The 25,560-nt window shown below is 45.7% G+C and overlaps 1 protein-coding gene across 1 annotated transcript in view; it reads left to right on the top strand.

The window, feature by feature from the left end:
• The first annotated feature begins 8,585 nt into the window (after positions 1–8,585).
• Positions 8,586–25,560, top strand: part of LOC125457922 (espin-like protein) — a 63,658-nt gene continuing 46,683 nt past the window's right edge. The window contains exons 1-2 of the mRNA XM_048542719.2: positions 8,586–9,187; positions 15,276–15,466. Coding sequence (XP_048398676.1) covers positions 8,894–9,187; positions 15,276–15,466 — 485 coding nt within the window. The 5' untranslated portion in view covers positions 8,586–8,893. The remainder of the gene's footprint in view (positions 9,188–15,275; positions 15,467–25,560) is intronic.

Genomic DNA, 25,560 nt, shown 5'->3' with positions numbered 1-25,560 from the left:
GCACAACATTGTGGGCTGAAGGGCCTGTTCTGTGCTGTACTGTTCTATGTTCTATGTTCTATTAAGGTCACTTCTCATTCTTCCAAATTCTAATGAGTACATACCCAATCTACTCAACATCTCCACATAAAACAGTTGTTCTATAACCACTATCTGCCTTGTGAGCCTTCTGTGGACTGCCTCCAATGTTAATTTATCTTCCTTTAGATAAAGGGCATGAAATACTTCACAAGATTCCAGCTGTGGTCCTGTATATTTTCAGCAAATCCTCCTTACTTTTACACTATATTGCCTTGGAATTAATGGGCACCAATCCATTTGACTTCCCTATTATCCACTGAACATGAATGCTAGCTTTTTGCAATTTATGCACAAAGACTTCCAAATTCCTCTATTCTGTTTCTCCATTTAAAACATAGTCAGCTCCTCTATTCTTCCTGCCAAAATGTGTAACCTTATCTTTTCCCACATTGTATTCCATCTGTCAAGTTTTTACACATTTGCTTAACCTGTCTATATCCCTTTGCACACTCTTCATGTCATCCTCACCACTTGCTTTCCTATCTACTTTTGTGACATCTGCAAACATTTCTACAATACATCCACTTTTCTCAACTAAGTCATTATTGCATTTTGCAAATAATTGTGGCACCAGTATTGATCCCTATGGCACTTCACCAGTAATAGATTGCCACTGTAGAAATGCCTCCCTTACCCTAACTCTCTATCATATATTAGTTAACTAATTCTGTATTCACACTAATATACTATCTCCAAACTGTGGACTCTTATTAAGTTGCATAATACATGGCATCTTTATCAAACACCTTCTAAAAATCCAAATATATTACATCCACTTTAAACTATATTTAAGGGCTTTTGGTGAATGTGTCAGACATGATTTCCCTTTCAGGAAACCATATTGGCTCTGCTTAATATCAAATATCTTATATTCCCAAATGCTTTACTATTGCATCCTTTATAACAGACTGCATCAATTTCCAATGACAAATGTTAAGCTAACTGGCCCATAATTGCCTATTTTTTGCCTCCTTTTATCCTTTCTCACTTATAAGCTTGACAACTTGGGTATCCATCTGGATACCCATCTGGATAAACTGGGAGATATCACCCTGGGACATGTGAAATCTTTGTTAGTGTTCTTGACACGAAAGAGCCCAAACATTGTTGGCTCCCTCAGTTTTCCCAAACTGTGAACCTAACACTTAGCTTAAAATATCTTAGCTATAAGTGGAAAGATGGCAGTAGAACACGCATGTTACTCGACCAGTGTTTCAGCGCCCAAGGCAAATGGTCGAGGGACAGTGTATTCAAATGACCCCATTCCAGATGGAGGAAGTTAAATGCCATCAACCAAGAAATCTGGATTATGATTTACTGCGAAATCTACTAATGTCCTCGAGCAAAGGAAATCTTCCATCTTTAGCTTGCCTGGCTGTCATGGGGCTCTAATTGCACAGTAATTTGACTCTTAACTGACCTCAAAAATGGCCGAGCAAGGTTTACGTTTAAAGTCAGTTTCAGTGTGCAACAAATGTCAGTCTTGCCATTGACACCCACATTCCAAGTAAAAATAAGTTGGAATCAAAATAAAACTTATCACCAACCTGATAGTAGCATTCTAATGTTAATATTAATGAATGATGGTGTCTAACAACTCAGAATGCCAGGGTATCACCTTTTACAATTGTGTCTGTTTCATGAATATCTTTTTTTAAGTCAAGGTCCTTGTCTACTATCCTCCACATGTAACGTACAGTGTGAGAGGACAGTGTCCGACCCACTGTCCCAGCCAGCCCCAGAGTGTGAAAGGACAGTGTCTGACCCACTGTCCCAGCCACTCCAAGAATGTGAAAGGACAGTGTGTCCAAGCCACTGTCCCAGAGTGTGAAAGGACAGTGTCTGACCCACTGTCCCAGCCAGTCCCAGAGTGTGAAAGGACAGCGTCCGACCCACTGTCCCAGTCAGTCCCAGAGTGTGAAAGGACAGTGTCTGACCCACTGTTCCAGCCAGTCCCAGAGTATGAAAGGACAGTGTCCAACCCACTGTCCCAGCCAGCCCCAGTCTGTGAAAGGACAGTGTCCAACCCACTGTCCCAGCCAGTCCCAGAGTGTGAAAGGACAGTGTCTGACCCACTGTCCCAGCCAGTCCCAGAGTGTGAAAGGACAGTGTCCAACCCACTGTCCCAGTCAGTCCCAGAGTGTGAAAGGACAGTGTCCAACCCACTGTCCCAGCCAGTCCCAGAGTGTGAAAGGACAGTGTCTGACCCACTGTCCCAGCCAGTCCCAGAGTGTGAAAGGACAGTGTCTGACCCATTGACATGGAGCCACTTTGCCTTGTTCAGTTTTTGTAGTGATCATCAAGTAACTACAGAGAAAGTCAGCAGTGAAATGATTTTTTAATGTATCCCAACCAGTTCCTCCGTCACAATATCATAGAGTGAATGTTTCAGCTGTTCATTGCAGAAAGCAAGAATGATCACATTCCACGTTAATGGTTAAGAGAACATTCCCACATGCTTAATCAACTTTTTATTGTTTAATTGCTGCCTATTAACCAATGAGGTGAAAAGTGTCGCTGGGAGGAATGTCTGTACCAAAAAAAACCAGCTGTATGTCACTACAGAGGTGAATGATGGTGTCCTGAAGTGAGAAAGATATATGTACAAGACAATGCCTAAATCGGAAACAGAAGTTGTTGGAAAAACTCAGCAGGCACCAATAGGCAGGATGAAGCAATGGTCCGAAGTCTTTCATTGTGTTAAATCCTTCACTGTTTGTTGCATCCATGTTGGATTTTTGTGAAAACACACGGGGAGTGTTATTGCCCTGTATTTTGGATTCACATTTTCATTTGCAGTCCATGTGAAAACAATGTCAGTCTTTCAGGTTTTGTTCGGTACAAACATTTCAAATTACTTAAACACCATAGTTAGCAGATAGGGAAATGAGATCGTGAGGCTGCAAATTTCGTTGGCAGACTTTGACCTCTGACCAGGCTGTGGATATACATAATTTAATCTTATCTTTATCGTTGGTTAATAGGCAGAAATTAAACAATAAAAAGTTGATTAAATATGTGGGAATGTTCTCTTAATCATTAACGTGTGGAATGTGATCATTCTTGCTTTCTGCAATGAACAGCTGAAACATTCACTCTATGCTATTGTGACGGAGGAACTGATTGGTATACATTAAAAAATCATTTCACTGCTGACTTTCTCTGTAGCTACTTGTTGATCACGACAAAAACTGAACAAGGCAAAGTGGCTCCATATCAATGGGTCAGACACTGTCCTTTCACACTCTGGGGCTGGCTGGGACAGTGGGTCAGACACTGTCCTTTCACACTCTGGGACAGACTGGGACAGTGGGTCAGACGCTATCCTTTCACACTCTGGGACTGGCTGGGACAGTGGGTCGGACACTGTCCTTTCGCACTCTCGGACTGGCTGGGACAGTGGGTCAGACACTGTCCTTTCGCACTCTGGGACTGGCTGGGACAGTGGGTTGGACACTGCCCTTTCACACTATGGGGCTGGCTGGGACAGTGGGTTGGACACTGTCCTTTCACACTCTGGGACTGGCTGGGACAGTGGGTCAGACACTGTCCTTTCGCACTCTGGGACTGGCTGGGACAGTGGGTCGGACACTGTCCTTTCGCACTCTCGGACTGGCTGGGACAGTGGGTCGGATGCTGTCCTTTCACACTCTGGGGCTGGCTGGGACAGTGGGTCGGACACTGTCCTTTCACCCCCTGGGGCTGGCTGGGACAGTGGGTCGGACACTGTCCTTTCACACTCTGGGACTGGCTGGGACAGTGGGTCGGACACTGTCCTTTCACACTCTGGGGCTGGCTGGGACAGTGGGTCGGACACTGTCCTTTCACACTCTGGGACTGGCTGGGACAGTGGGTCGGACACTGTCCTTTCACACTCTGGGGCTGGCTGGGACAGTGGGTCGGACGCTGTCCTTTCACACTCTGGGACTGGCTGGGACAGTGGGTCAGACGCTGTCCTTTCGCACTCTGGGACTGGCTGGGACAGTGGGTCAGACACTGTCCTTTCACACTCTGGGACTGGCTGGGACAGTGGGTCAGACACTCTCTTTGCAGATGTTCAGACTAGCATTCACATCCTGTTTAAATTGATGGATGACAATCAGTTCTTCAAGCAGTCAGTTTGACTTCTGGTGGACATGAGTCGACATTAAAAAAAAATTGTCTCTCAACCAGCATCAATAATTTCAAACATAATTATCTGGAAAATGGAAATATCTCATGTTGATGTACCATGGAGTTGTGAAACAAACAGTTTAGAGGATCATTACTCTGTATCTAGCCAGTGTTGTACCTGGCCTGGGAGTTAGCTGATGGAATTTGTCCAGGACTCTGGTACCAAATGTTAATATTTTTCGTATGTCCTACATGGAAACTTTCACCAAGATCAGTGGGTTCCTAGCTATCTCCAGTCATCACATTGCTTCTGCAAGTATGACATAAAAATGAGAACAGACATGAAAATTACAGCCCATTGTTTTTCTTCATAATACCAAATCCTCGGCTCCACAAACATCTCCCTCCTGAGTGATCCATGAGCCTAGAACATCAGCGTAAAGACAAAACTGAGGAAATTGCAACGACATCAGTTAACCCATCTCAGCCTCCTCCTGTGAACTCTAACATCACAGATGTCAGCTTTCAGCCATTACGGTTCACTCCCTGTGATATCAAAAAATGCCTGAAGGTATTCAACATAGTAAAAGCTATGGGACTGGATAAATCTTTGCTGTAGTACTAAAACTGTGTGCTCCAAAACGAGCTGCACTCACCTAGCCAAGAACTTCTGACACAGTTACAACACTGGCATCTACCTGACAATGTGGAAAATTGCCCAGGTAATTCCTATGCATGAAAAGGATGACAAATCCACTTCAGCCAATTACTCTGAATTGCAAAGTGATGAAAGGTGTTGCTGACAGTGCTACAGAGTAGTATTCAGACCTCAATGTTCCTCAATGATGCTTAGCCTGGGTTTTGCCTGGAATACTAAGCTGCTGACCATCTAACAGCCTTGGTTGAAATATTGACAAAAGAGCATAATCACAAAAAACTGTGCATGCAGTTCCAGACCTAGTGTGTTATCAAGCAAAATGCCAGTGACAATGTACACAAAGCAGAAGTTTACCCTCCCATATCAGTGGACATGTGTACCCTCCCTACAGTGTGAAAACAGGCCATTCAGCCCAACAAGCCCACTCTGCCCCTCCAGGGACCATCCAACCTAGATCCATTATTCTACCCTGTTCTGTAAACCCATCATTTTCCATGTCTAACCCACCAAACTTACACACCCCTGAACACTGCAGGCAACTTAGCATGGCCAATCCACCAAACCTGTCCATCTTTGGACTGTGGAAGGAAACCAGAGCACCCACAGGAAGCCCACACAGACACAGGGAGAATGTGCAAACTCCACACAGTCACCCAAAGATGAAATTGAGCCTGGGTCCCTGGTGCTGTGAGGCTGCAGTACTAACCACTGAGCCACTGTGCTACCCTGAAGGTATTCAACATAGTAAGAGTGACTGCATTCAACAACATTGCACCATTGGACTGTGAGAAAGGCAACAAGGAGCTCTCAGAAACTTGAAATCAGCATGAATCATGGGGATAATTCTATTGGTTGGAATCATGCCAAGCTCAAGGGAAGGTGGTCTGTCATCAGCCCTAGGAAATCTCTGATGGAGTTCCTCGGAGTAGTATCTGAGACCTGACCAAGTTCAGTTACTTCATCTACACCCTTCCCTCTATCTTAAGATTTGAAGTGGGGATGGTCACTACAGATTGTGTGTGCCTTCACCACTTGGACTGCAGCAGTTCAAGGTAGTAATTCAGCATCATCTTTTCAAGGGAATTGGCCTTGTGAGGGCTGATACAGCTCCAGTTGTATGATAAGTGACTGTCTGGAGAAACAGATGCACACATTGCCACGCCTATGGATGAGATGAGAAATTTAAACAATAGAACCTTAAAAGGGGGAAAGAAGCAAGTAAACACAGACTGGACCATAATCTCTTAAGGGCTGCATTTGCTGACACCAGCACATGGATGCTGTGTCCTGCTTACATCTGTGCAAGTGTATTTAAACAGGTTCAGTGAGGTGAGGCATGGGAAAGCCAGATGCAGCAGGAAGGAGAAGGAAGGGGAGGCTGATATGGGAGGGTAAACTTCTGCTTTGTGTACATTGTCACTGGCATTTTGCTTGATAACACACTAGGTCTGGAACTGCATGCACAGTTTTCCCCAGTTGCAGCCAATGTCATTAAGATAATGAAGGGTTGATGAAGCCTGCTCAATAGCATGCAACCTCCAGAGAATTATCTTTTTCTCACTCTTGTACATACCAGTCTGGGTTCAAGAACTGGGATGCTGTGAAGATCACAGTGAAAGAATCATCCCCTAGTCACCCCTGTGTTGCAGGTAAAAGAAAACGCTCTCTGACTCTGGGTGCTGAAAACCAACAAAAGGAAACATGACAATAAAGGACACTCTCTTACCCTGGATGTTGGAATTCAATCATGTTTCAAAGGAATCAGAATGACAGAATCTTAACCAATCTGCAAAACTAAGGATTACAAAACTGACTCTTCAACTTCCAATCTCAATGCTACTTATAATATCCGCTGCAACAGTGGCACCATTTAACTATCCATACTTTGCAAAGGATTCAAAGACTAATCTGTATTTTTTCAAACTTTTATCCTTTGGAGTTGTGTTCTGTTCTAGTCTCCCTGTGATAGAAAGGATATTATTTCGCTGGAAAGGGTTCAAAAGAGATTTACCAGGATGTTGCTGGGAATGGAGGGTCTGAGTTATGATGAGAGACTGGATAGGCTGGGGCTTTTTTTCCCTGAAGTGTATGGGGTTAAGGGGCTACCTTATAGAGATTTATAAAATCATGAGGGGTATAGATAAGGTGAATGGCTGGTGTCTTTTCTCTAGGGTGGGGGATTTCAAGACGAGGGAACATATTTTTAAGGTGAGAGGAAAAAGATTTTAAGAAGACACAGAGCACGGTTCACATGTGGAATGAACATCCAGAGGAAGTGGTGGATGTGGGTACAGTTACAGTATTTAAAAAATATTTAGCTAAGTAGGTGACTATGAAATGTTTGGAGGGAAATGGTCCAAGTGCAGGAAGGTAGCATTAGTTTAGTTTGGGATTATGGGTGGCATGACTTTGGGCTTAGTATTTAATAAGCTCAATCTTTGTTCGCTCAAGAAAGCCTGGTTAAATGGGGTCCTTTAAAACACGTATGTATTTGGGTTTAAGAGAAAGTTATCTACAGGAAAGGGATCTGTTTTTAAATTCGCCTTGTAAACTGAGAAGATGGGTGAATATGGACAGGGAGAATTTCATCCCTCCACACCTGGGGTTTCCTCTCTCAAACCATAACAAATTGGGAAGCATCGTCTTGGATTTGATGTTACACATGAATTAAAAAAAGACTTGTGATTTCTCAGATCGTGCCTATACGTAGCAAAGATGCAGAAAACATTCAGAATGGTGCTGATAGCCGGTAAGTAATATTCATGTCACACAAATGCCAGACAGTGACCATGTTCAACAAGAGACAATCTGAACATTTGCCTTTGACATTCAATTACATTACCGTTATTGTATGCCCTACTATCAACATCCTGGTGGTTACCATTGATTGGAAACTGAACCATATAAATGCTGTGGCTACAATGACAGGTCAGCGTCTAGGAATTCTACAGTGTGTAACTCACCTCATGGCTCCTTTCAACTTGGCAACCCTCCAGAAGGCACAGATTAGGAGCATAATAGAATACTGTCCATTTGCAACAATGTTCAGGAAGCTTGAAACCATCCAGGACAACGTAGCTTGTTTGATTTCCCCACTTCCATGAACATTGACTCCCTCCATCACCAATGGACAGTGCTTACCATCTACAAGATGCACCGCAGCAACTCACCAAGGCTCCTGAGGCAGCACCTTCTAAACCCACAATCTCTGCCAACTCCATGTACAAGAGTGGCAGCTACACAGTAACACTACCTTTTGCAAGTCCCTCTCCAAGCCACTCAGCACCCACACCCGTATCGCCGTTTGTTCAGCACAACTTGGGTCAATATGCTGGAACTCTTCTCCCCTGAAGTGAAAATGTACCCACACCAAGATTGCAAGAGTTCAAGAAGGCAGTTCACCACACTTTTCAGGGCAATTAACAGTGACTGAGAAATACGAGCCCAGTCAGAGATGGCTGTCAGCTACAATGATTTTTATTTGAAAGATGCAGTTTAAGAAAAGTCTGGTACCCCTTGCGCAAAATATTGCGGATGCTGCACATTTGAAACATAAAAGAAACTTAGCAAACTATCCCAGACTGGAAGCGTTAACTCGGCTTCTGTCTCTCTCCACAGATTCTACCACAGTCGCCGAGTTTCGGTATTACGCTCCGCGGTCGCTCTGGCCTGGAGCATCCTCCAGCTTGTTCCACCTGCCGTCTTTGCTCTCAGAGTGACAGGTCAGCAGCCTGTTAGAGGAGCCAGCAGAGGGAGGAGGGAACATCAAGGTGATATTACAGAGGGAAGACCATTGCGTGCATCCCAGAAAATGGATCCCATAGAGAAATTGAGCATGACGCTTTCCGACGCCTATGCACACAGGGCGGGGGTTAGTCTCATATTCGTGTCATCAGTTTTACAGCCAGCTGAATGAACATTGCACTTTAACCTGAGAACTCGACTGCACCCGATCCAGTCACGGAAGAGCCAGTGTCCCGTGCCCTGACAGAAGCCTCCCCTGACTCAGCGGGGCCAGGAGTTTCCCGCTGTCCCCCAGCCATGGTTTCTCAGCGCTGCCTGCTCGCTGCTAGGGATGGCGACCTGGAGGCACTAAGCAGCCTGGAGGCCAGCGGGAAGCTGAACGAGAGCATCGAGGATCAGCTGGGAGCCAGCCCGGTCCACCACGCCGCCAGGGCGGGCAGGTTGGACTGTCTGAAATTCCTCGTCACCCAGGCGAAGCTGCCGGCGAACAAGCGAGCGAGAAACGGAGCGACTCCCTGCCACGATGCCGCTGCCACTGGGAACATCGAGACGCTGCAGTGGCTGACCCGGGTGGCTGGCTGTGACATCCATGTACGTGACTCCGGGCACCGCGAGTAAACACTGCAACAGTTAGTTACTCACTTCTCCCAACCAATTACAGTCAGGAGGTAACAGGCAGAGAGGCTCAGAGACATGAAACTGGGGATGGACCACCTTGTTGTAGGACTCTGTGCAGGACCAAGACCTACCGGAACTGTACCCGATATAAGGCATCGTTTATCACTGGTATAGGCGATATACGGTAATTGTAAGTTATATATAGGAACTACACCCTCAGGATCTGTATCTTATAATAAGGGAACGTTTATCACTGGTATAGGAGATATATAGGAATTATTAATTTTATTTAGATATTAGATTTACTGGAGCTGCTCCCTATGTAAGGGAACTGTAGAGTACTGCTGAGGCAGCTATTTAGGGATTTGATATGGGTCAGGCATTGCACATAAGTTTTAATGGGATATAAACCCAGGAATGTTGGAGAAACTCAGCAGGTCTGAAAACATTTGTGGAGATGAAAACCATGTTAAGTTCCCAGTCTTGGGAAATTAATATGTTATTGAGGTATGCTCAAGCAATGACGAACAAAAAAAGTTCATTCAAGGAAGGACATGTTCAGAAACAGGGGCCGGGGTCTGTGGATTTTACACAAAATGATGTGACAGAAATCAAAGGAAAGACCTTGTGAATGATCGAGCCAGATTGGCTGGTGTTCGGAAGGGCTGGGTGAAGAGACAGGATTTGGGTCTGAGAGACAGAGCCAAGCCTGGCTTCACAGCAGGGAACATGCTCTGCAGCTCTTGATGGAGGTTTAACTAGCCTTACACAACCATTAGTAGATCTATAGGGCCATCAGGAGTCAGGACTGGTCCTGCCACTGCTTCCTAAGACCCTCAAATTCAAGACAGAGAAATGACTAGTCTACAGACACTTGATCAAACTGAGAGGGGCCTGGAATGGACCAGGAACATAAAAAGGTTTCGGAGAGCTCAGCTGAACGATCGTAAATTGTTCTGTTTTCCATGAAGATCAAGCTAGTGTAAACTGACCTCTCCAGAGGTCACAGGAAAGAATTTGGAGACATTGGTTATTAATCCCTACAACTGCAAGATTAGGCCAAAATAAATAATCATAAGTGGTTCAGCCTCAGAATGAGGACTGGGTACAGTTCTGTTCCTGGTGTAATGAAAGAGGGTCCACTGAAGGGATAGCCCTGGATTAAGCACTGATCTTTAAGAAAGGGAGCAGAAGCTGGGAATGTTTTACATTCATTCAGTGGCCGTTGTGCTGCAGTGCTTGTGTCCCTACCTCTGAGCTAGGAGGAATGAGTTCAAATCCCACCTGTTCCAGCCATGTATCATAACATCCCTGAAGAGCTGGATTAGAAAATAACAACACTGAAACGCTCAGTGCCGACTGAAGTACTCAACAGCCCAAAGACTTGCAGAAATTCCCCATGGCCATAATGGCAGTATGGGTGACCCTACACCACAGCAGCTCACTGCCAACTACAAATGGAAAATATATACCATTGGTAGCTGGTACAGGGATGTGGTTGCAGGATGACCAGAACTGAGCAATATTAAAGGGTACTTAGGGTATAAAGGCACAAAAATAAGCCAAAAGGCAGTGGGGCAGCTTTGTTCATAAAGGACAGTAAGGGATACAGGTGCGATAGGTTGTGGTGTGGAATCAGTTATAGAGTCATGGAGTCATACAGCATTGAAACAGACCCTTTAGTTCAACCTATCCATGCCAACCATAATCCCAAACTAGACCAGTCCCACCTGCCTGTGCTTGGCCCATATCCCTCCAAACATTTCTTATTCATGTAATGCAAATGTCCTTTTAAACGTTGTAACTGTACTCTCATCCACCTCTTCTTCTGGAAATTCATTCAACTTACGAACTGCTGTCAGTGTGAAAAAGTTGCCCCCATGTCTTTTTAAAATCTTTCTCCTATCACCTTAAAATATGCCCCCTAGTCTTGGAATTCCCATAAGAAATAGCAAGGGAAAGAAGTTACAGTGTGGGTTTGTTTATAGGCTTCTGAAGTGTTGCCTCAAAGCAGGACAGAAACATAAATCAGGAAATAGTGGAGGCATGTAAGAAGAGCAGTGGAATAGTCATTGGTAATTTCAATCTACAGACTGAGTGGACATATCACATCATAGAATCATAGAATATAGGTAAGGATAAAGGGTATGGTCGCTGTAGCCTTTCCATAGGGCTGCTACAGGGCTGCCATTTCATTCGAGAGAGAGCGAGAGACAACTGGTGGTGGTTTAACTCAGATGAGAGGACAGCCCTTAAACACAAAAAGTCAGCATGCAGGTGCAACAGGCAATTAAGAAAGCAAGTGAAAATTTAACCTTTATTGCGAGAGGGTTGGAGTTTAAAAATAATGAGGCTGTCTTGTTACGAGTGTTCAACTATTGTTAAGGTCACGTGTGTACAGTTTTGGTCCTAGTATTTAAGAAAGGACATGCTGGCATTGGACACTGTACAAAAGAGAATCATTTGGTTGATTTCTGGGATGAATGGTTTGACTTTACAAGAATGGTTAAACAGTTTAGGCCTATTTTCTTGACAGTTTAGAAGGATGAGGGGTGACCAGGTTGAAATGTGCAAGGGGACTTCACAGGATAGAAATAAAGAAGATAACTAGTCAGGGATGCTTGAGCTAGGGAATGCAGTTACGAAAAAAGGGGACAATCATTTAAAAGTAAGATACAAGATAATTTCTTCTCTCAGAGGGTAGTGAATGAAATTCCCTACCCCAGAGAGTTGTGGAGGCTAGATCACTGAAGTATTTATGGAGGCAGTAGCCAGATTTTTGGAATACTGCGGAATTGAGGGCTGTGGGGAGCTAGCATGGAAGAGCCATGAGGCCTCAGGCAGATCAGCCATGATCACATAGAATGGTAGGGCAGAGTTCAGGGGCTGAATTATGTACTTCTGCTCCTATTTCTAATGTTCATATGCTGATCTACTTTTGCCAGTGACACCCGCATCCTGAGAGTGTTTTTTTTATTTAAATAACCAAAATCAGCAAATGGGCACAGTCTTAAATTTAGTTAAATATGTGATAAATGAGTTTATTTGGGCATAAGGTTCAGGGAACAGAATTGTCATGAAGGTGAAGGCAGTAGATTCTGAGAAACTTCAATTTTTTTTGATTAAAACAGTTTCACACAGAGGTAGAAACTAGCCCACAGAAATCACTGACACAACAAGGTGTAGAGCTGGCTGAACACAGGCAGGCCAAGCAGCACCAGAGAAACAGGAAAGCTGACATTTTGGGTCTAGACACTTCATCTAGACCCGAAATGTCAGCTTTCCTGCTCCTCTGATGCTGGTTGGCCTGCTGTGTACATCCAGCTCTATACCTTGATAATAAAATGTGAGGCTGGATGAACACAGCAGGCCAAGCAGCATCTCAGGAGCACAAAAGCTGACGTTTCGGGCCTAGACCCTTCATCAGAGAGGGGGATGGGGGGAGGGAACTGGAATAAATAGGGAGAGAGGGGGAGGCGGACCGAAGATGGAGAGTAAAGAAGATAGGTGGAGAGGGTGTAGGTGGGGAGGTAGGGAGGGGATAGGTCAGTCCGGGGAAGACGGACAGGTCAAGGAGGTGGGATGAGGTTAGTAGGTAGCTGGGGGTGCGGCTTGGGGTGGGAGGAAGGGATGGGTGAGAGGAAGAACCGGTTAGGGAGGCAGAGACAGGTTGGACTGGTTTTGGGATGCAGTGGGTGGGGGGGAAGAGCTGGGCTGGTTGTGTGGTGCAGTGGGGGGAGGGGATGAACTGGGCTGGTTTAGGGATGCAGTGGGGGAAGGGGAGATTTTGAAACTGGTGAAGTCCACATTGATACCATATGGCTGCAGGGTTCCCAGGCGGAATATGAGTTGCTGTTCCTGCAACCTTCGGGTGGCATCATTGCGGCAGTGCAGGAGGCCCATGATGGACATGTCATCAAGAGAATGGGAGGGGGAGTGGAAATGGTTTGCGACTGGGAGGTGCAGTTGTTTGTTGCGAACTGAGCGGAGGTGTTCTGCAAAGCGGTCCCCAAGCCTCCGCTTGGTTTCCCCAATGTAGAGAAAGCCGCACCGGGTACAGTGGATGCAGTATACCACATTGGCAGATGTGCAGGTGAACCTCTGCTTAATGTGGAATGTCATCTTGGGGCCTGGGATGGGGGTGAGGGAGGAGGTGTGGGGACAAGTGTAGCATTTCCTGCGGTTGCAGGGGAAGGTGCCGGGTGTGGTGGGGTTGGAGGGCAGTGTGGAACGAACGAATTTTTCCATCCCCTATTCCCAATTCCTCCGCCTCCGCCGCATCTGCTCCCACGATAAGACATTCCACTCCCGCACATCCCAGATGTCCAAGTTCTTTAAGGACCGCAACTTCCCCCCCACGGTGATTGAGAACGCCCTTGACCGCGTCTCCCGCATTTCCCGCGACACATCCCTCACACCCCGCCCCCGCCACAACCGCCCCAAGAGGATCCCCCTCGTTCTCACACACCACCCTACCAACCTCCGGATACAACGCATTATCCTCCGACACTTCCGCCATTTACAATCCGACCCCACCACCCAAGACATTTTTCCATCCCCACCCCTGTCTGCTTTCCGGAGAGACCACTCTCTCCGTGACTCCCTTGTTCGTTCCACACTGCCCTCCAACCCCACCACACCCGGCACCTTCCCCTGCAACCGCAGGAAATGCTACACTTGTCCCCACACCTCCTCCCTCACCCCCATCCCAGGCCCCAAGATGACATTCCACATTAAGCAGAGGTTCACCTGCACATCTGCCAATGTGGTATACTGCATCCACTGTACCCGGTGCGGCTTTCTCTACATTGGGGAAACCAAGCGGAGGCTTGGGGACCGCTTTGCAGAACACCTCCGCTCAGTTCGCAACAAACAACTGCACCTCCCAGTCGCAAACCATTTCCACTCCCCCTCCCATTCTCTTGATGACATGTCCATCATGGGCCTCCTGCACTGCCACAATGATGCCACCCGAAGGTTGCAGGAACAGCAACTCATATTCCGCCTGGGAACCCTGCAGCCATATGGTATCAATGTGGACTTCACCAGTTTCAAAATCTCCCCTTCCCCCACTGCATCCCTAAACCAGCCCAGCTCTTCCCCCCCACCCACTGCATCCCAAAACCAGTCCAACCTGTCTCTGCCTCCCTAACCGGTTCTTCCTCTCACCCATCCCTTCCTCCCACCCCAAGCCGCACCCCCAGCTACCTACTAACCTCATCCCACCTCCTTGACCTGTCCGTCTTCCCCGGACTGACCTATCCCCTCCCTACCTCCCCACCTACACCCTCTCCACCTATCTTCTTTACTCTCCATCTTCGGTCCGCCTCCCCCTCTCTCCCTATTTATTCCAGTTCCCTCCCCCCATCCCCCTCTCTGATGAAGGGTCTAGGCCCGAAACGTCAGCTTTTGTGCTCCTGAGATGCTGCTTGGCCTGCTGTGTTCATCCAGCCTCACATTTTATTATCTTGGAATCTCCAGCATCTGCAGTTCCCATTATCTCAGCTCTATACCTTGTTGTCTCGGATTTTTCAGCATCGGCAGTTCCTACTATCACAGAAATCACTGTTGTCTGATGGAAAAAACATGTATAATGAAAGAAGGTTAGATACTGGGGCAGTAGACATTATCACTTATGACAGAAAACAGAGAAAACTGGTAAATAGACAAGGGTCCTTAGGCACATTAACAGATGGACAACTCTGAAATGCTTTGCCAAGTGGCTCTTGAACCATGAATGGTGCTGATTCTGTTCTGGTTCCTCAGTTTCTTCACATAAATGGCTTTTGTATTGGAGATTGCAGAAAATTAGCCTGATCTAAAGATCCTGAGATTATGTTAGGGTTCAGATTAAGAGAAATTATTAAAATGGTAATTAACTAATGCTGACTCAGAAGCAACATTGAGCTGCAGTTCAACGTGTACCCAGGGCTGGATTCAAACCAAACATATTTCTCTTGAGAATCAGCAGATGTAGTATATTAGTCCACACAGGCCACTCTCGTGGGCTTTGTTTTTTTCTGTTTTGTGAAACATGCTGATCAAAGCATTTCCCCTATAGGCCTGTGATGACTACGGCGCATCTGCCCTCCACCTGGCAGCTCGGTTTGGCCAATTGGATACGGTCCAGTGGTTGCTGCAGGAGGGCTGCGAAGCCATGATGGAGACGGATACCGGCGCAGTGCCAGCACACTATGCAGCAGCAAAAGGAGATTTGTCTTGTTTGAAACTCCTCATCGCCCACGCCCCAAGGTAAGAGAGGCATCTGAAGCAAAAATTAATTTGTTCAGGTTTTGCATCTGGCAGTGTTTAAAGTTGAATGAGTGCAGGTTGATTCTACACCCCTCCTTTAGAAGTGGCACGTGCCAGGACTCCTGCTCCTGATGTCGGCCAACTGTCTTTTAACCTGAGGCACCGTTTATCCTCTCAGGGTGAAAAAGATGAACATTTCATGGCACTGTTCCAAAGAAGAAGGGGAACATTCTATTTGGTATCCAGGCAATATAGTTAATCATTAAATCAATCAGAAAACAGGCCAACTGCAAATTATATGGTCATTGTCATAATAATGATAAGCTATCGTGTTTCCTAAGTTACTATAACTATGCTTGAAATGAAGTTAAATTTGTCTGAGGAAAGACACATTTTGTGGACGATGTTCGAATTACACTTGTCAGGACAAGTCACAAGAAATAACAATGTAAAAGGAAAGCAATATCGATACTGCATGAGACAAGTGTTGGTTGGCAACTGGATTCTGATTAGAAAAACTATTGCCATTGAAATTACACCAGCTAATGATGAGTGACAGTTAACTACTGAGTTTGGTTTACAGTATAAACAGACAAGTTGACTCTGATTGGTCAAAACATTGTCCTAATAAATTAATCTGAGAATGGTTGCTGCATATTTTGGCAAGTTGAACTAGATGTGGCGTGTGTATATGCAAATCAAAACAAAATAATGCGAATGTTAGTAATCTGAAATGCAGAGAGCGCAAGAGAAACTCAGCGTGTTTGGCAATATTTGTGAAGAAAGAAAGAGTTAATATTTCGAATCTAATATGACTCTTCTTTTGAGCTGAAAGCAGTTGGATTTTTAAAAAAAAATTTAGTGACAGAGGGGAAGGAGAAGCAAATAGAGCATGCCCAGAACAAAAGACAATAATGATGCTAAACGAATGATGGAGATGTAAACTAGGTGTAAATATTAGCTATAAAAAAAAGAGAAAATGGATCAACAAAGCCAACAAGAAACAAACAAGATGCAGCCGGCAGAGGATGGGAAATTTAAGAAAAATGGAGGACAGAGCTCGTCCTCTGAAGTTCCAGAACAAAATATTCAGCCCTAGAAGCCACTGTGTGTATATTACAGTAGGCTCAACATTAATGCAAGCTAGTTCTTCATTTAAGATGTGTGTGGGGGATGAGAGGGTTGGGAATGTTGAGGTATTATACTTTTTTTCTACTACATCGTGGATCGCAACTGGTGTCCCATGTTTATCTTCTCTCCCCATACCCTGACACCCCAAACCGCCCAGCAGTGAGGGACCAATGGTATTCGGGATCTTCCTGTAGCGGGTGGTTGAATGGTAGTAACTGGCTCAGCAGGATCCTTCCGCAGCACTGTCCTCTGGAAAATATTGATCTCAAAAGTAACTCTGTGTGGGTACTCATGGGCTTAGGGAGTACAAGGGTGTCAGTGGTGATCTTTTTGTGGTGCTTGCTCACCAGGCAGGGAGAAAGAGGCACTTGGTGTTGAACAGGGAGGGACCTGCAAGTTCTGAACTGTCACTGTTCTTCATCAATGTAGCACGGTGGGATTAATCCACCCTCCCTGCAGCCTGTCTCAGTGTAAGGCTCATGCTGCAGAAGGTAGCAGCTCTGCTTCTGAGCCAGCAGCTCTGTGTTCAAGTCCTACTTTAGGACATGGTGATTATAGAAGTGCTCATAAACATGTTTCACTGTGAGGCTGGTAAGCAGTGTGCTAATCCTTCTAGCACCTCCTTACGTTTTCCTTTCCCCATCCGTTCCAAAGAAATCCCTATTATTCCAGAAACATAGAGTGAATAGCCAAGGTATTTTTCCCAAGGTAGTGGAGTCTAAAGCTAGAGGGCATAAGTTTAAGGTGAGAGGGGAAAGATTTAAAATGGACCCGAGGGGCAACGTTTTCATACAGAGAGTGGTGCGTGTACAGAATGAGCAGCCAGAGGAAGTGCTGGAGGCTGGTACAATGACAGCATTTAACAGGCACCTGGATAGGTACATGAATAGAAAGGGTTTAAAGGGATATGAGCCAAATGCTGGCAAAAGGGGCTTGATCAGTTTAGGATATCTGATTGGCATGGACAAGTTGGACTGAAGGGTCTGCTTCCATGCTGTATATCTCTGTGATTCTGTCACTGTAAGGAGGGTGAAAAAAGCGCATGTAAAAATGGCTTAAATTTAGTCTCCTGCTCCTCTGATGCTGCTCGGCCTGCTGTGTTCATCCAGCTCTACACCTTGTTGCCTCAGATCCTCCAGCATCTGCAGTTCCTACTATATGTTAAATTCAGTTCAGTTGGTTACTGTGAAGAAAATGTGAACCATTTGTGAACTTTGATAAGGAAATACGAAGCGCTTTCTGTTTGACAGACTGATCTCTGATAACTGTAGGACATCTACTAAGTGACTCCTGTGCCTGCGGGTCTTTGTCCTGTCATTGTAACATGCTACTCATCAGCTGTGTAGCTGACTAGTGATGCATGGGACAGCTGTGGTCTCTCGTAAATTCTATGCCCCAGTCTTGGGTGCTGCCTGTTCAGGGATCAATCAATGCTTCATATCTAATGCAGACCTTTCCCTTTCAGCCACTTGCTGATCCATTTCATCAGCTCCTTCTGCTTTAGAACACAGAGCAGCTCAACTCAAAGACATGGAAACATTGCTATTCTGCCACCAATGCTTCACGGCTTGTCTTTGAACTATGTCCAAACACTCTGGTGTTAAACAGAGTGCTTTAGTGGGCCTGAGAGGATACTCACAGTTTCTCTGAGGCTCTCACTAACTTTTCTGAGCCTTTTTGTTTCTCTCCAGTGAGCCCCAATTGTGCCAGACCCAGGACGTGCTCTTTCTGCCCTCGTTTTAACTACAGTGTAGTGTTGGTGGAGGCTTCATCCGCCTTTATGTCCCTAATTAACCAAGAAATGATGTAACTAATGAACAGAAGTTTGCAGCCCCATGCCTGGTTTGTGCAAATGCCTCTGTTGGCCAAAATGTTGTGCCTGATGAATTTCACAATTGTCAGAACATGCCTGTGAATTGTGCACAGGGTTAGCCCACCACCAGTGTGTCAGATTTGAAAGGTACCCCAAATTCTACTTCAGGGAATACAGATAAACTAATGAGTAATGGGGGAGTATTGTAGCTGAAATTCACCTGGTCCTTGTGTATTGTTCATGAAGAAGCAGTCACTTGTTTTGTATTTCTTTCCACACACCAAAAGTTAAACTCTGTGCCCATCCTCTTACTTGGGACATTTAAACATCTACATGGATTGCGAGTGGGGACCGAGGTGAGGTTCCCTCAACAGACCTAGATGAGATGAAACTTCTCAAGGTGCTGACCTGAGGTAGGTCCAAGGATTTTCTGGTTTAATGGTGTCCACTTTGAGACTAGCTCCACTTCAACTGGCTCAGGCTTCACATGGACTTTAAGTAACACTGTGGCAATTTCCACACTGCCTCTCAACATATGGTCTTCTCCGGTATCTTTTTGACTTTAACACTGGTTTACTCACTTAAGTTCTGCAATAAATCTATGAGAATGAATCACAGAATGGTACAGCCCAAAAGGCCAACACGGCCCTGCCAGCTATTTGAATTAAGCCTTCAATCATTTCCTCTCCTCTGTTCCTTCTCCATATCCCTGTAAATGTTCCCTTTACAAGAACGTGTTTAATTCCCTTTTGAAATTACTACCATCTTTTCAGGCTTTGCGTACCAGATCACAATGACTTTCCATGCAAAACAATATCGCAACTTCTGGCCGGTTCTTCTGCCAATTATCCTAAACCTGTGTATTCTCCTGCTACTTGGAACAGTTCCTCCCTATTTTCTCGGAGAAGCCTACATTGTTCAAACACTTCTACTAAGTCATCCTGAGCCCCCTCTGCTTCAAGGAAAACTGTCACAGCTTGTCTCCAGCTCACTGAAATTCCTCATTTCAGGAATAATTCCAGGAGAACCTCTCTGCAACATTCCTAAGACACGTGGAAACAGGTAGACCTCTGCTTGAAACAAATCCTGCTCTCTGATGAAGGGTCTAGGCCCAAAACGTCAGCTTTTGTGCTCCTGAGATGCTGCTTGGCCTGCTGTGTCCATCCAGCCTCACACTTTGTTATCTTGGATTCTTCAGCATCTGCAGTTCCCATTATCACTGCATTTATACATTGCTTCTCTTGACTTCAGGACATCTTAAAATGCTTTACAGCCAGTGAGGTTCTTTTGAAATGTAGTCACTGTCGCAACACAGGGAGCTGTACTAAACTGTAAACACTCTGCCTATTGTCGACAGGTGTTCAGTCTGTGTCCTTCATCCTGAACATTTAACACTTGTGTATATAATTGCAAGGGTTGATTTCTTTGATGTTTTGCCCATAGCTGTGGCCAGTGTAGATAGAAACATTGAGGTCAGTTTGGCACACACTGAAACCACAGTCCCCTCTTGGATATTGGGGTGCCCTCCCTGTTCCCAGCACTATCAGGAGCCACTCTGCTGAGACCATAGGTACTTAGAGGAAGCCATATGATGGAGTGGGGGTGCCCTGTGAATAGCGGCAATGACACTGTGTGTAAAGAGGGCCATGTAAGAGAGATGATGGTGAATGGTTAGCAAAATTAAGCCTGCAGACCCAGAGACCTCTGTGGAATGGAAGGAAAAGCCAAGGGCAGACTCTGTGTGTATACGCAGACTGTGTATGTGTGTGTGTGAGTGTGTGTGTGTGTGTGTGTGTGTGTGTGTGTGTGTGTGTGTGTGTGTGTGTGTGTGTGTGTGTGTGTGTGTGTGTGTGTGTGTGTAGGCAGACTGTGTCATTTGCATTTTCCATATGTACTTCTGAGAATCTAGGTGACAAATCAGAAAATCCATCTTCATGTCTTCCCCATAAATCAACAGAATCTTGGTCTAGTTAGCCTTATCCTCGTGCTATTGATCAAACAGCTACACAACTCCTTGCTGAGGTTCACTGTTGCCCATGTGAGCAATTAGCCACATTGGCAGCATGTTTTGTGATGAGACAATTTCCAAACGCCAAATAGAGTCATCATCTCACTGTAATATATCAGCGAAGGAAGTAGATCTCCTCGCCAACCACTCTGCCTTCATGGCCAGTTAGCTTAGTTGGTTGGATGGCTCGTTTGCAAGGCAGTATGATGCCAATGGCATGAGTTCAATTCCTGTGCTAACTGAGATCACCATAAAGGTCCTGTTTTCTCAACATCACCCCTCACTTGAGATGTGGTGACCCTTGGTTTAAACTAGCCACAAAGTTGTGATTCTGTCTAACGAGAGAGCAACTGTGGTCCTTTAAGACTCCGAAGATTTCCACTGACCCATCATCTTCTGTGTCTCAGCACAGTCAGCTTCCTGCATCCTCCCTCTATTTCTACCTTGATGATCTGACTGTTTGACTGTGAGGTGTCTCACAGTTTGTTTCCAACCCTCCTCACCTGATACCCACAGGGGGAAAAAAAATTCCCAGCAAGAGTCCCTGGAAAGTCATTGGGACCCAGGATCCTGAGGTTGATGCCATATTCTCAGTGTCTTTCCTGACTCAACAGACCAGCCAGCTCACCATGGAGCAAGGTCTCCAGAAGGCACTGGCCTCCTTCTAATATGGATGTGAGAGAAGGAGAAGCACCTTCAAACTTGCAAGGAATTCACTAAGGCATTGTCGAAACAATGCTTTAGCCAGAAGTGCAACTCTTGGTTATATTAAGAAAGTCTTTTGATCGTCTCTAAACATACTGACAATAAGGGTCTTAGCTTCAAATGCAGACAATTGCCACTGGGTTGTAGGATGACAAGATAGTGAGGACTGCATTCACTTAAAGGGCACATTACATTTGTATATCACCTTTAACAAATGAAAATGACTGGCAGGCATAGGCCAGATGGTCCATCAGACCTGCTCCACTGCCTGGTAACTCTTTGAGAGAGGTGATAAAAGAGAGATCACGAGGGGGTAATAAGAGGAAAAAAAAATACTCTGGCAAATTCCTCTCCAACCCCCACACCCCACCCTTGCTCCCCAGAGTTACACAGAATCAGTCCAGAGGATTGTTTGCATCTCATGATGCACAGGATTCCCACACAGGGAATCTGTAGCAATTCCCTATTTAGCAATAAGTTTCAATTTTAGGCCAGATTTTAAAAAAAATTAACATCTTGCTATTCCTAGCACGCCCGTGGACTGCTATCCGTCACAAAGTTTGAAGCTAAAGTTCCCATTCATGTAAAATATCAGATGCACTTTTGTTGAAGCAAGATCAGACAGAAACTGACGCTGGGACAAAGGGGGCAATATCAGGAACATTGGGCAAATACTTGGTTTTCGGGAGGCGGGCTGTGAAGTTTAAACAGGTGGGGCAGGCAAAACCCAATCCAGGGTCACACAGGCCCTTTCTCTACCCAGTTAATATGATACAACGCACTCGCTGCCGGGTTGAGTTCCCAGTGCATTTGCAGTAACTTAAGGAGCGCAGCATGTGGCCTGGTACAACAAGGCTCTCAGGGAATATGAGACACCACTATCAAGTCAGTTAACTCTTAATTAGCTGCCACACTCCAACTTCTCAGGGAATGAATAGGTCCAGGAATTCAAGCTTTACTCCTTCCTCTTTCCAGTGTGATCTTAAACAATTTAGTTTTGAATCTGGCACATTGTTTGCAGTTGTACATCATCATCAACAGGCTTCTCAATCTCCCCAACCCCATTCTGCAACTCAAGATATTCCGGTCTGAATGCTGTGACAAAATCGCAAGAGCAGTGCTCAGCTCCAACCAGCTGTGGTAGGTCTGTGTGTGCTGGCACCCAGTCAGTTGTCAATCTTCCCGGGGCCCTCTGTAGATCACACTATTCTTCATGTAAACCTATATGTGCTTTCAGGAGCCACACACTGTAACTTGAGTTGCATGCAACCATCAGAGTTTAATAGGGCAGTTGCATTGCATGCAGCAGTCTCTGTTGTATATTTGGCAGTGTTTTTATTTGTTTATGGGTGTGGGTGTCACTAACTGCTCCTAATGTCCCTCAACAAGCTGATGGTGAGCCACCTTCTTCAACCACTTTGGATCAATGTGGTGTACTTACACCCACAGTACTGTTAGGGAGAGAGCTCCAGGGCTCTAACCTGGTGAAAGGCAGGCAATATATCTCCAAGTCTGGATGGTTTATGGCTCAGAGATCGCAGGCCTTCCTTGCATCTGCTGCCCTCATCCTTCTGAAGAGATAATGACTGGAGGTTTGGGAGATGCATCTTGTACCCAGTATACACAATGTTCCATCTTCAGCAGTGTCAGAGAGAGAGGGAACACTTAACATCTTATGCTAAAAGAGTAGGTGTTACACTCAGACTGTGGAAACTATATCCAACACTGAATGTGAACCCATGACCCTCCTCCATTGACAGAGTCAAGGTGAATGATGAAGGTCTTCTCCACATTTGGGAAATGAAGCGTAGACTGGGGGACTGCTTCATAGAATATCTACGTTCTGCCACAAAAAAATGACCCTGAGCTTCCAGTTGCCTGCCACTTCAACATATCACCCTGTTCCCTGGCCACCATCTCTGTCTCTGGCTTGCTGCAGTGTTCCAGCGAAGCTCAGTGCAGGCTGGAAGAACAGTATCTCATTTTCCATTTGGGTACGCTGCAGCTCTCTGGACTCAATATTGAGTTCAACAATTCTGGGGCTTGAGGCACCTTCTCCTATGTCCTTAACCCAACCCCCACACACCAAGCCTTGTTATCACATGGTCTGCTATTACATACAACCCATTGTCAGGCACTTGTAGATCCCTTTAACAGCCAATCCCCAAGCCTGATCATTATCCACTGCTTTATCTGTCCACTTCTTCCTCTATTTTTGGGCTCTTTTCTCACCTATCGTTTACTCCTTACCCACTTCATCCACTCTACCTTATGCATAAAAACCAACATTTTCCTAGCCGAGATTTGGACACCATGGGTACACCAGGGAGGGGAACGTGATGATCACATCCTGGTCCGTGTTCAGGGACAGGAGGGTGTGACAGAGGGAATACAGAAGGTAAAACGGGGTGCACGCTCAGCTCCTTCAGCTGTCCAACAGGTCTGAAGTTTGTGCAGCTTGAATGGATGAAATCAGGAGCTGCATGGAGGATGAACAAACTGACCACAGCTTTGTGGTACTTGGGACCATTCAGTCTGCGGTGGTGAGGGGTGAGAATAGGAACATTGTTGTAGCAGGGACTGTATGGTGAGGGGGACAGAAACTGCAAATGGGAGGGTGAGTCCTGAGGGCTGTGTTGCCTGTTGTGGGTCTAGGGTGAAAGACGTCTCCTCAGAGCTGGAGAGGACCTTGAAGAGAGAAGGGAAGCATCCTGTTTTTAAAGTACCAATGGCATTGATAAGGATAACAGAAAGGTTTTGGTGAGTGAGTATGAACATGTAGAAACTAAATTAGAAAGCCAAACCAGAGGTAATTATTTTTGGGTGACTACAATCAGAGAGTTGAACGCATGGTGTGTCGGAGAAGTGGGTCTTGATTCATGGGGAACTGGGGAGAAAAGGGGCTACATTGTTGGGACAGTGATCTACGCTGGGACTAGACTCCTGAAGAACCATAACAAGAGGTGAATAAACTCTTCCGAACAGAAGGACAAAGGCAGCAGATACAAGGGAACGCCAGCCCCAGCTGCAAATTCCCACCAGGTTCCTCACCATCCTGACTTGGAAATATATCACCGTTCCTTCACTGCTGTTGGTTCAAAAAGCCTGCATCTCTGTCTCTAACAGTATGTTGGGTGTCCCTACACAATATGGACTGCAGAGTTTGAGGAAAGTGGCTCACTGACATTTCTCAAGGGCTGTTAGGAGACAGGGCTGACACAGCCAGCAACACACACATCCCACAAACGAACAAACAAACAAATGTATCTAAGGGGAAACTAGAGAAACACATGAAGGTAAAGAAATACAAATTATACTAATGGGAGGAGGTGGACTCGGAGCATGAACATCTGCAGAGATGAGAGATAACAAGGTGTAAGGCTGGAAGAACACAGCCGGCCAAGCAGCATCAGAGGAGCAGGAAAGCTGACTGACGTTTCGGGCCTAGACCCTTCTACAGAAACTACATCTGCAGAGATTGTACTTATTTGCACTCTGCATTTTCTGTCAAAGTCTAGGTCACGCTTCTGCTGGTTGCCACCGGACATACTGCCCACGGTGGTTACTGCCACCTAGTGTCAGTAACCATGTTTGCAATCACTCCCATTTCCCGGAGCTGTATCTTGTTTAAGATTTCCTTACATATGGCTATCTACTGGCTCAAATCTTCTGTCCCTGGATTGTTAGCAATGTGGCATACATTGGGAAATTAGCGCCTGGACCTTGTGGAAATCCTGACACAAAATACATTTGGAAGTTTCCTTTAGAGTTTAAGCATTTCGTGAGCTGACTCTCCGCTGTCTGGGATCCTCCACAAAGGACGACAACAGTTAGCCTGGAGTGGAGACCCGGGGGATAGACAAACAGGACATATTCGGATACTCCCATCTCAAATGCTGCACAGTTTACTGCCTGAACTGATAGCCAGCTCACTTAACTGACCCCCAGGACCTAACCCATTCAATTACCCTCTCAATTATCATCCCCTAAATACAGATCTGACTATCACACTGCCACCACCATCCCCAACACAGACCTGACTATCACACCTCCCCCCAACACAGATTAGACTATCACACCTCCCCCAAAACCCAGACCTGACTTTCACAAATCTCTTCAAACACAGACCTGACTATCACGCCCCATCCCCAAACACAGACCTGACCATCACACACCATCCCCAAACACAGACCTGACTATCACACCCCGCCCCAAACACAGAGTTGACTATCACATCCCCCGCAAACACAGACCTGACTATAATACACCCCAAAGCACAGACCTGGCTATCACATGCCCCCCAGACACAGACCTGACTATCACACATCCCCCCCAAACACAGACTTGACTATCAGATTCCATCCCTAAACACAGACCTGACTGTCACACCCCCTCCACTGACTGTCATGTCCCACCCCCAAAACACAGACCTGACTA

Source organism: Stegostoma tigrinum, chromosome 14, assembly GCF_030684315.1.
Source record: "Stegostoma tigrinum isolate sSteTig4 chromosome 14, sSteTig4.hap1, whole genome shotgun sequence".
Taxonomy (NCBI): domain Eukaryota; kingdom Metazoa; phylum Chordata; class Chondrichthyes; order Orectolobiformes; family Stegostomatidae; genus Stegostoma; species Stegostoma tigrinum.
Note: the sequence above shows the minus strand (reverse complement) of the source record. Positions and strands in the feature narration are given on the sequence as shown.